This window comes from Pseudonaja textilis, chromosome 3 (genome assembly GCF_049901715.1).
Source record: "Pseudonaja textilis isolate UNSWEBS1 chromosome 3, rPseTex1.2, whole genome shotgun sequence".
Lineage (NCBI taxonomy): Eukaryota > Metazoa > Chordata > Lepidosauria > Squamata > Elapidae > Pseudonaja > Pseudonaja textilis.
The window spans coordinates 83,087,760-83,100,110 of NC_141992.1; the positions used below are offsets into that span (position 1 = coordinate 83,087,760).

Here is a 12,351-nt window from a genome sequence, read left to right on the forward strand (position 1 = left end):
TAGGACTTCTACTTGTGTTGAGAGTGGCACTGGATGCACACAAGCAATACCCTGTTTGAATTAGATATAAAACTAATTGTGCCAGGCTAGCCCAGAATTTATAAAAATTTTCATAGCAGCTTGGTCGCAAATATTGTTGACATAGGGAAAGGTTCCCCTCGCACATACGTGTTAGTCGTTTCTGGCTCTAGGGGGCAGTGCTCATTTCCATTACAAAGCCGAAGAGCCAGAGCTGTCTGAAGACATCTCCATGGTCATGTGGCCATTGTTGACATACCAAGCAAGAAATCCTGATAATGAAGTTATTTGAGCCAAGTTAGCTTTGGGAAATGCTAGGACCACAACTGGCACAAGGCACAATCAAAGTTTTTGATTCTGAAATTGAAGACTGAATTCTCTGAACTACAGCATTAAAAGAATGGGCCATAATCAGGTTTTATGATTAAATTTCAACTGTATTTTATAAAAAATAATTAACTTTCACAGAAGTGAAGAGATACAGGTACACAATGGCGGACACAATGGTATAAATACAGATCATTGAGAAACTGCTTGCAAGAGATTAAAAACAGACTGTACAGCACCGCATCTGAAATTGTGTGATAGCCAATGGGATTTTTACTTTTTCTACCCATAAAGTAATCCAATCCATACACAGTTAAATTTGGAACACTGCTTTTAAAAATTCACACCCTTGCCCCAAATAATTCTTCTCAATTTTCCCTTAGATGATTGCCCAAATATACTTTAACGTTGAGCGAATTATTTTTTTTAAAAAAATGATGATGGTAGAAAAAGACATTCATGCAGTTTTACACCACCATTAGTCTCTGATTCTAATATAAGGCAGATCATTATTTTTGTTTGTTTGTTTTTCTTAAAACAATGTCTTTCCCACTGAAATAAGCATTTAGTACTTTCCATGACAAAGTCACAGCAGGCTTTGTATACTGCTTAGAAAGATACCTGTACAATGAACTAGGTCATTTTTAAAAGAAAGACTTTGCCATATTCAGAATACATTACATTGTAGAAAAAATCCTCCTCCATTAATTTTTACTGAGAAAGAAAAAAAAAAAAAGAAAAGAAACCCAGCAGGATGCTTTTGAGTTCGGCACAATGACACTCTTTCTTGGTGGCCAAAAGTCATGTTGACATCTATGTGTCATCCTCTGTTTTAATAATGTGGAAAAGGGTGACGTTGAATAGGACCTGGTGCCCATTATTCCAGGCATAGAGAGCTCTATCTCTGGCATTGTAGTCAAGCATTGATATATGGAAATACTGATTGTGAAAAGGTATGTCTGTGTATTCATATGTGGAGGTTTTTGTCGAGTACGAATAGTAAACCTTGGCTCCGGTTAAGTGGGAATTGGTCACATACAAGGTGCCACAGATCATGAAAGACTCCCCGGCACTTCGTTTGGGGTACCCGGTGCTCCAGGTTTTCATCACTTCTAAGGTATCCTGATTCAGCTGACTGATGACAATGTTGCCTGCATTCTGATTGGTTGCGTAGACAGCCCACAAACCTATCTCGTCGGCCATCAGATCAATATCAGAGAAGCCACCCCAGGTGTAGGGATAGACGTTGTGAAAGCCAGCATACTCCAGGCTACGCTGAGCAAGCACCTGCCCAGTATCAAAACTATACTTGATGATGATGTTGCTCTGATATTTGTTGAAATAGAGAGACCCATTGTAGACGACATGATTAGTTCCTGCCCATTTGAAAGGGAGGTTGTATGTCCTGGACTCTGCACCACTGACAAAATCTGCTATGGATTTGTATTCACGGACAATTTTGTTGTTGGTATAACTGTCCATATACCAGACCTGAAAGTGAGAAGAAAACACGTACTTTGGTAAATCAAATCAATACACTATTTTAAAATACATATATTACCTATCTCCCTGCCACCCATATTTTGACTTACTTCCAATAGCAAAAGAAAGCCACATGTCCAAGAATGGATGCAAAAAGTTACCAAATGTTGTTCAAGAAGGGTTGCAAAAAAGAATAGATTTGCCCCTCCATAAATATGAAAACAATGGGTTAACATTCAGGATTTTAATGCTGCAACATCATCTAGGCTACAATATCCATTTGCTTTATTCATTTTGCGGTAAGCCTGACCTTTTGTTTAAATAATATGAAAGTTGTAAATTCCTCTCTTTGTGTTATGTAAACCTACCAAGAAGATACCTTACACCAGGACTGTCAAACTCCCAGCCTGCGGGCTGGATGCGTCACGCGTTGGCCACACCGATGCCCGGTTTAGTGAAGAAGGGAAAAGTCCCAATACGCCACGTGACGCCGCCGTGACAACGTGAGTTTGACACCCCTGCCTTACACAAGTCATTTAGCTGTTTAGTAGCAATAATGGTAGGCACGGTGTTTTAAATAAACAGGCTGAACTGGAAGAATACTTCCCTTCCATAGTGAATTTGGGTTGTGAGTGCCAAAAAAAGTAGAATAATGTATACATATATCATCACCATCACCATTACCATTTTAGCCATTGTCTATCCACTGCAGGATGAAGTCCTCTTCTGCATGTTTCCAACCAATACTGGTCCTGAGCTTTATTTTGCCAATTGGGCCCCCAATACACACACACACACACACACACACACACATACACACACAAAAATAATCCATCCACCCTCAAACATTTGCGGGAGTTCTAAGGTTTAGAGCAGTGAAAAAAAATGTAAAATGCTAAAGTAAGTTCTCTTTGCTGAAAATGAGGTACTGTGTTTCTCCAACAATACCCCCCACAATAGGAAGACCCAGCATGTTTTCTAGGCATAAAATGAAATTAAGCCTCCCCCCCCAAATTTAGGGCTATTTTAAAACATGCGAAATTGGGGGGGAAGGCGGGGAACTTGCCATTAGGAGCACCCCATGGGCAGTTATGCCTCGCCATCAGCCGCTCCTAACAGCCGATCATGGTGGAGCGTGGAGGGCTCCCTACCCCCACCAAATGCCTTTGCTGCAGATCCGGGTCAGCAGGCAGGCGGTGTCGGCGTTTCAGCTGTTTCGCAGGCCTCCGTAGCTTCCATGGTTCCCACCGGTGCTGGCGCATCTTTTGCCAGCGCTGTCTCCAACAACAGCATTTGAGTCGCTCCCGCTTTCCCCCCATCCCCGTAACAACAGGAAAAAAACATTTCGAGGTACCTGGGAGCACTGTGTGCTGTGTTTTGGTTTAATCTCGAGCGACTGGGTGGGTGTGAGAAGAGCCGAGTGAGCATCTCTGCTGCTGCTACCCTTGGTGCTCCAGCCTCGGGCTCTGCAAGTTTCCAAAAGTCCTGGTGTGCAGCCCATTCCTGCATTCCAAGCCCACCCAGGCCAAGCTGCAGCTGTCCCTCTCTCGCCTGTGCTGTCTCCAACAACAGCGGCAGGAACTGTGGAAGTTACAGAGGCGGCTTCCCCACCCGAGAAGTGGCTGAAACGCTTCCATGGTTCCCGCCGCTGCTGCCGCTGTTGTTGGAGACGGAGCTGGCGAGAGAGGGACAGCTGCAGCTCGGCCTGGTCGCGCTTGGAATGCAGGAACAGGCTGTGCACTGGGACTTTTGGAAACTTGCAGAGCCTGAGGCTGGAGCACCAAGGGTAGCAGCAGCAGAGACGCTCGCTCAGCTCTTCTTACGCCCACCTAGCCGCTCGGGATTAAACCAAAACGCAGCCCGTGGCGCTCCCAGGTACCTCAAAATGTTTGTTTCCCTGTTGTTAGGGGGACAGGGGAAAAGTGGGAGCGACTCAGATGCTGTTGTTGGAGATGGTGCTGGTGAGAGAGGCACCAGCACTGGTGGGAACTGTGGAAGCTATGGAAGCCTGAGAAGCAGCTGAAACGCTGCCAGTGGACATCCCCACTGCCTGCCCACGGACCTGGGTTTGCAGCAAAGGTGCTTGGCGGGGGTAGGGAGCCCTCCATGCTCCACCATGATTGGCCATTAGGAGTGGCTAGTGGCGAGGCGTAGCGGCCTGCGGGGCTCCTTAGGCAAGGGTGTGCAGGGGGGGGGGGAAGAAATTAATTCACCCCCGAAAAGACGTCCTAGCTGTTTTTTGGGGACTCAAAAAAAAAAAAAAAGACCCTGCTTTATTATATGAGAAACACGGTAGTAAGGACTGAACATCACAGGACGTCCATAAATGTCAGCTGGAACAGACAATGAAGAGACAGAAACAGGGGTGGGCTTCAAAAACTTTAGCAACAGGTTCTCTGCCCAGTTGCTGGGTGGCATGGCCATGGTGGGAGTAGTCTAGTCTGCCTCCTGCATCATAGGGGGGGGCGGGTTGCCTTCTCCTGGGTCCGGAGGCTTTTCTCAAGCCTCCAGGAGGGTTCCAAAGGCTCTCTGGAAGCCGGAAACTGGCCCATTTTCAGCCTTCCCGAACTTCCAGCAGACCCGTTTTTCACCCTCCTCGAGCCTCCACGTGCTCCCTGCACTTTCCTGGATCCAAAACAGGCTGTGTGGGGACTCCTGGGAGGGGATTTGGGGGTTCTCCAACTGCACACAGAATCTTCACTAGGGGCTCTTCTGAACCCCTGCGAATCCCCAGCAGCCCACCCCTGGACAGAAGGAGAGGTGGACTGACTGAATTCATGATGTGTCATCGAGGACGTCATGACTGGCTTTTCTACTGAACGGGTCCACGTCGATGAAAAGGTGAGAATATAGTGCAATGTTTTCCTGCCGATCCTACTTTAGCATTCCAAAGTTAAAATAAGGAGCCCCTCTCATCTGTCCCCTTCAATCAAGATTTCCATTTCCATTTGGCATGATGATTATGGATGTGAGAACTGCACCCCATTTGCTAGACTTACAGATACCGAAAAAGATTTACTTCTTTCTGGCAATCAAGCTGCACTGGGAAGGAAAACGAGATTAGATGTACAAAGCATGCTTTGCATGCAGATGGTCCTAGTTCATCTCCAGTCAAACGGATTTCTGTAACTAGCGTTTGCCGGAGCCTTTGGGGAATCGTCGCTAGTCAGAATAAACTTTAAGTATAGCAGACATTAAAGTTTAAGACAAGCTTATTTGCCTATTTATTTAAAACACTTTCATGCTGCCATTCATTCTATTTAGAATTTCAGGGATAATAAATCAACCAGAAGAATTCCTTCATGGCTCCCAGCAAGAGAGAATATAAGCCACCTACTCTGTTGTTTTTCTCAGATGCTAATGGATCTGTCATCCAAGCTCCAAACCGGGTTCCAGATGTCTTGACTGTAATAGGACCAGTGATTTTCATCAATTTGCCGCAGGCTGAAAATAAGAAGAAAAAAAATCACAACATATCCATCTTCCTGGTGGAAGTGGGGATGGATGAAGAAATCAGTTTTCCTTTAAAGGACCTTCCACTCGCATTTTGCCCCATACAAAGCAACAGCTTGTTCAGCTTCTCTAAGAAAGCAAAGGACTGTTTACAGGTAGTCCTTGACTTAAGACCACAACTGAGCCCCAGATTTCCGTGGCTAAGTGAGGCAGTTGTTAAACACATTGTGCCTCATTTTATGACATTTTCCATGGTTTTTATTGAGAGTTTCGCAGAGATAACTCAGGGCCAGAAAAATAAACACAGACGGCTGTTGCTTCATTTCACATCTTTATAAACATAAGTAGATTTTGCAAACCAGTTCTAGATTTCTCCAACATGGAGCAAACTCAAACAGAAACATGTTGCAAGTTCAGAGCAGAGCTCCAGTCTTCAGCAAGCAAGCAAGTTAGTTTCATCTTCAATAGACAGACTCAGAGCTCAACATAGCTTCAGAGCTGCAGAGTTTAACATATAGAGCCACGCCTAGGCTATTTCTGGTTTCAGTTTCCAAGCTATCCTCAATGACTGACTTAGTTGCTATGCCTATTCATTGGCTGACCTTGTTACCAAGCTCTATTCCAGTTCATGAATATATTGACAGTTTTTAAGCAAATCGCTGCTGTTCTTAAGTGAGTGATGCAGTCATTAAGTAGGTCTGGTGTCTCCAGGGGTGGGATTTAGCCGGTTTGGGCCAGTTCAGGTGAACTGGATGTTAAATTTACATCCGGTTTCCTGAACCGGTAGTTGAATCGACAGGCTGGCCTGCCCACCCCTCCCTTCCCCTCCCTGGAGTCTTCACACGGCCCATTTTGGATTCAGATAAGTGCAGGGTCTGCGCAGAGGCTCTGGGAGGGTGAAAAACAGCCCTTCTGGAAGTTCTGGAAGTCCAGAAATGGGCCTGTTTCCGGCTTCTGGAGGGCCTCTGGAGCCTGGGGGAGACCATTTTCGCCCTCCCAGAGGCCTGAGGGAGGACTTTGGACCCTGGGGAAGGAAAAAAATGGCCCTCCCCAAAGTTCCAGTAGGCCACTCCCACCATGGCCACCCCCACCCAGCAACTGGGCAGAGAACTGGTTGTTGGGATTTTTGTATTCCACCCTTGGGCATCTCCTACTGACTTTTCTTGTTGGAAGCCAGCTGGGAAGGTTACAAATGGTGATCACATGACCCTAGGACTGTGCAACTATCATAAATATATGCTAGTTTCAAAGCGCCTGGATTTTGATCATGTATGGAGTTTATAAGTGTGAAAACCAATTGTAAGTCACTGTTTTACAGTACTGTTGTAGCTTTGAATGGTTACTAACAAATGATTATACAATGAAGACTACCCATATTTAAAGAACATAGTAAACTGTGGTCTCTTTATCACCCCTTTCAGCCTACTACATTAAATTGTAAAAAAAAAAAAAATCAGAGAGGTGTTTTTCTTCCATTTTGAGCAGGAAACACAAAATTATAATGTAAACCCTACAAGAAGCAGGGTTTTTTTTAAAAAATTGACCTTTCTGCAACAAAGATGCAAGGAAAATACCTATAACAGGACCCTGCAAATTCCCGGCCCATGGTCCACTACTGGGCCATGAGCTGTTCAAAACTGAGTTTCCCAAAGTGGTGGGTGAGCACTTGCACATCCCCACTTGTGCAAGCAGTGGGCGAGCGTGTGCGCTCCATTTGCATGAGTTGCGGTTGCCTGCCGCTTGTGCAAATGGAGCTGCGCTTGCCTACTTGGGTAACCATCCCCTCTGCCCCCCCCGCCGGTCCACAAAGGCGGAAAGGTTGGGGTACTCTGACCTAAAGTCTTCTGCTGCTCTGCTTCTACACGTTATGCAAAGAGGAATGGAGCAGGAGTGGGAGATTTATTATGATTAGTTTTTTTTAAAAAGAGGAATATATGTACAAAGAGGGGAGCTTTGATTTTGGAATTGCAGCTGCCATCTTGTGTTTTTTTTGACTCCGCCCTTGATTGCATAATCCTGACCTTTAGAATCATCCCCTGTTGGTGTGATGTATTGCTAGAGATTTATTTTATTTTATTTTATTTTATTTTATTTTATTTTATTTTATTTTATTTTATTTTATTTTATTTTATGTATGTATGTATGTATATATGTATGTATGTCAATTGTTTACAAGATAACAGGTATAAGTAAAAACATAGTTATGAATACATGGATACATATAAGAAAAAATAAAAAAAATAAAAGAAACAATAGGACAGGGACAGTAGGTATGTTGGTGCGCTTATGCATGCCCCCTACAGACCTCTTAGGAAAGGGGTGAGGTCAATAGTAGACAGTCTAAGGTTAAAGTTTTGGGGGTTTGGGGAAGAAACCACAGAGTCAGGTACACAGAGTCAACCACAGAGTCAGTAGTCAGATTCCAGACATTGACTACTCTGTTGCTGAAGTCATATTTCCTGCAATCAAGTTTGGTGTGATTAACCTTTCCTATTATACTGAAACTTGGTAATGTGTTGCCTTGTTTACTGCAGTTTAATCATGTATAATGGTTTTCCCTTGCTGTTGGAAACCTTGTGCATCCTTACAAGATATAAATATTTTAAAGAAAGAAAAGAAAATGTAGGTTTATGCTCTTGTGCGGCTTTATCACACCCGAATGCATGGATTCTCCAAGTAGAAGGCTTGTATAGCAATCTTAGTTTTTTGGCTTTATTTCCCCCCTCTTTAATTGGACACTTTAAAGATGATATACAAATAGATATAAAAAGACAAGAAAAGGGATAGACACAAATGAATAAATAAGGAATTTCAAAATATTCAGATTATGGTTTTCTATTACACCATTATTTAATAACGAATAACCTAATGTATTATTTAATTTTAAAAGATTAGAAATGGCTATTGAGCTCTAAGCCAAATATGAAATCAAGAACCATGGTCAACACACCAAAAAATCATGGAATAAGATGATGTGCCACATTAAATTCAATTTATCTTATTAAAAAGCCTGTTCTAATTTAGATATGCTGTAAAATTGAAAAATGGATGCTATGCATACTGAAACATACATTTGGGGTGTGGAATGAAGGAATGGTTTCTACTTTGAATTGCATTCTATAGCAGATTTACTTTCAAGACACAAAGTTATGCTAAATATAGAAGATACCCTGCAATTTAGCATTTCTCCTAATGAGTGGATCAAATAATCTTTCCAGGAGAAAGCATATAATATCCTTCCAAGTTCAATAGTTAGTATATATAAAGCAAATTCTGTATACAGTATCAGAGGGAATACTGAGGGAATAGAGGTACAGTCCTCGACTTATAACCAATTCCACAGTGACTATTTTAAATTACAGTGGACCATGCAAAAGTTACTTAGGACCTTATTCTGAAGTTCTGATGCCCCCCCCCAAGTCATGTGATTTTATTTTGGACATTCAGCAATTGGCCTGCATTTGCGGCCATTTCCAATGGTCATGTGACCAAGATCAGTGAAGTTTTTGGCAAAAATTGACTTTTACTTTCAGTTTTTGGCAAAAATGCCCCATAGTGACCAGATACTATTTATTTTTTGTTAATTTAATATTCAGAGTAAATGTAATGTCCTTCTTCGACTGACTTCCCCACTTTGTTGCCTATCTATTACTGCATTCCAGTTCCGCATTCGTTGTTCGACAAGTCTTATAGTCTGTCACTTGTAAGAGATCTATAACTAAAGTGAGATGACCTCTGGGCAATCAGTTGGAAAACAGAGTTATCCCTATCAGAAACATAGCCAACCTACTGGATGTAAATGAAAATATAACACAAGCGTTACAGTTGTAGAAGCATAAGAACAGAATACAGCATCAAAAATTGATTTGTCTTCATCTGAGATCTCTAAGATTAACTACAGAGATCTGGATTTTGAATCTTTTTTTTTAAAGGGAATGCTATGTTTCTTGTTAATAATGTGTGACTAGTGAAATCAGTGGTGGGATTCAAATTTTTTTATTACCGGTTCTGTGGGCGTGGTTTGGTGGGCGTGGCAGGGGAAGGATACTGTAAAATCTCCATTCCGTCCCCACTCCTGGGGGAAGGTTACTGCAAAATCCCCATTCCCTCCCCAGCCCACTAACCTGCTTTCCAGCTCTGTTCTCCTGTGCAGGGCAACAAAAGCTGGGACTCGGGAGGCAGAGCATAGATGGGGGTGGGGCCAGCTAGAGGTGGTATTTGCCGGTTCTCCGAACTACTCAAAATTTCCACTACTGGTTCTCCAGAACTGGTCAGAACCTGCTGAATACCACCTTTGAGTGAAATGTGAAAAGGCCTTGTCGGCTAACAATTGGTTGACATGAAGTTGCCTGCTTTGGGCATTAAATAAGGCAATATTCTTCTGTTTTTCTATTTTAATTTAAATTATTGTGTGATACTGTTTGCTGCCCAGAATCAATTGGATTGAGCTGGATAGTTATAGAAATTGAATAAGATAATTAAACAAATATTTCCCCAGTCTGCTTTACATTATTGCTTTTCCCTTATTTACTCCACACATTTGACAAATTCCATTCAAAGGGAATAAAATATCCAGCTTAATTGGATTTATTTAGCAGTGAGAAATATATACATTTAGATTCATGTCCAGGATTCATTTCTGACAGCGCTTTTTGCTACATTCAAATTGGATTTTTAAGAATTTCCATACAGATTGAACAAAAATAGGGCCAATTTGCCAATTGTAATTTATTACCAATTAATTTTTAAATCTTCTGCATGTACTGCATGTGTGTGTATATAATTATTGTTTAAAAGACACCTTTAAAATGCATTAAACTACTTTTCAAATGAATATCTTGACATAAATACAGAGGTCTTGCTTTTACATTGCAGATGGAAGTGAAATCGGGAGACAATGAACTTTTTAAAAAATGTTTATAAATATGGCATAGTCCTGAAACATGATAAATGGATGTGTTCTTGGAAGTTTGCTGCATATTTTTTAAAGCAAGGGATAGGTTGTGATTATTTTTTCATTTGCTTATACCTCATTATTTTTAGGCTTTCATGCCTAAGGCAGGACTAGAACTCATAGTCCCCTGGTTTCTAAGTTGGCACCTTAACCACTAAACCAAACTGAACAGACTCTCAATCAGCCATTTACTTATGATGAGAGAAATGCTCCAATAATTTGCCTTAAGACGTCCCATTCATTGCCAGACCATATAGGTAGGAAATAAGTTGGAACTAAATATTCCTTGAAATTAAAAATGATGTAGGCAGGAAGCAAATGTCATGGAATTGTAAGTATCTTCACATCTCTTTCCAGAAATGTGTAGCATTGCAAAAGGGGCCCTGAGATAGGTTTGCTCTAAAAGTTTCCCTTCAAATGGCAGCCAGTGAAGCAATGTAGAAACAGACAAACTTCTAGCATGCTGGCCTTATAGCCTTGCCCTTTGAGGTCCCAAATGAGGTGGGATAGGCAGAGGAAGAGAGTGAGCTATTAACTTCGGCATTAACTCCATTTCCAGAGTGTGCAGTTTCAGCTACAGATTCTGAGGAATTAAGTGGACTAATTGGATGCCGTGTCAGCTTTAAGTAAAGATACAACTGTACATGGGATGACCACAGAATAAAGTTCATCACGGCTCCTGGTTCAGTTTTTCAGCTTTGCTTTAAATCCAATGATTCTAGTTTCCTAAATAAGGTTCTGTTTAATTAATATAGTTACATTTCTCTCTTGGCCTTAGCATTAGAGTTTCTAAACCAAATTGCACAACTGGCTAGAATCACTTTATAAAGTGAGGTGGGGAGCATAATACATTTAACAACAACAACAATAATCCGCATGCAGCCTTTCCAAATATGTGGAATTCAATCCCAAATCCCAGAGTGCCATCCACTTGTCATTTAAAGTTGGAAAAAGGAATAAGGGGGATCAACAATAGGGACCTCCATTTTGATTTTTATTATTTTATTTTATAATTTAATTTTATATTATTTTATAATATTTTATTTTACATCAAATACTTCTTTGTCCTGGTTCAGCCTACTTACTAGAGTACGGACTTCTGTATACCACTGAAAGCCCAACTGTGATCTCAGTCCCTCATGTAGCACAATCTTGGCTACTTTGGGGACTATGTGAGGCCTAATCAAGGTTGGAAACATTTTCAATCAAGGCACACAGCAACATTTTTTTCTTTTTTACTCCTGTGTCCCAAAAATCTTCATATCTAAAAACAACAACAACAACAACAACGGGTTCTTGTGTGCGTTAATTTAGGGAACACATACCACCAAGTGAAAATAATGGAATATTTTGTACAAATACGCTGGCTTGTTTGTTGTCTATAACGAAAGCAATATACAATGTAAGTAAAGTATGTATAGAACAATGAAGTGCTAAGTATATGGTTCAAGGTTGAACAAGGAGTAAGAGAAAGCTGTTTGTTGCCCCCATGGTTATTTGATGCATTTGTGGAAAATATATAAGGAATGTTTGTGGTAACACGAGAGGCCAGTTTTGCCCTCTAGCAGGTGACTGAGAAATGTGTGAATGCAGGAATGAAACTTCATTGCATAAAGAACACAATAACAGGTTTAAATAATGTAATGGTTTGCATAAATACGAAGTTGAAAGTAGCTTGTTGACTGTGATACAACCATAGCTGTCTGTAGAAGAAGTAAAGCATATGAAAAATCATGGAATATTACATACACACACACACATTTATATTTAGTATGTCATATTATACTATATTATGTTATTACATTATATTATCAAATAGTTCAGAATGAGCATGAAGTAAGGCAAATATGTTTGTTATCTATCCCCTGTTTAACATATTTATGGGAAAATGAATATAAAATTATTATGGTGACATTAGAAGCCTGCTCTTTGAGGATCCCTATGTATATGCACATATAGATGACACCATGCTACTAACTGAGAACTTAAGTGATTTGTAGAAATATATATAAATGATTAAAAAACTAGAACAGAGAAAAAAATAGTACATGTTATAATTAAAAATGGGAAAAAAATGAATGGAACAATTTTAATACATCCAAATGTGAGTAGAAATG

At 41.0% G+C, this 12,351-nt stretch overlaps 1 protein-coding gene across 2 annotated transcripts in view; it reads right to left on the reverse strand.

Moving 5' to 3' along the window:
* Positions 1 to 434: 434 nt before the first annotated feature.
* Positions 435 to 12,351, reverse strand: part of OLFM3 (olfactomedin 3) — a 204,002-nt gene continuing 192,085 nt past the window's right edge. For both annotated transcript variants that reach the window (XM_087930267.1, XM_026700128.2), the window contains exons 5-6: positions 5,165 to 5,271; positions 435 to 1,836 (exon numbers count right to left, since the gene is read on the reverse strand). In XM_087930267.1, the coding sequence (XP_087786393.1) occupies positions 1,159 to 1,836; positions 5,165 to 5,271 (785 nt within the window). In that variant the 3' untranslated portion in view covers positions 435 to 1,158. The remainder of the gene's footprint in view (positions 1,837 to 5,164; positions 5,272 to 12,351) is intronic.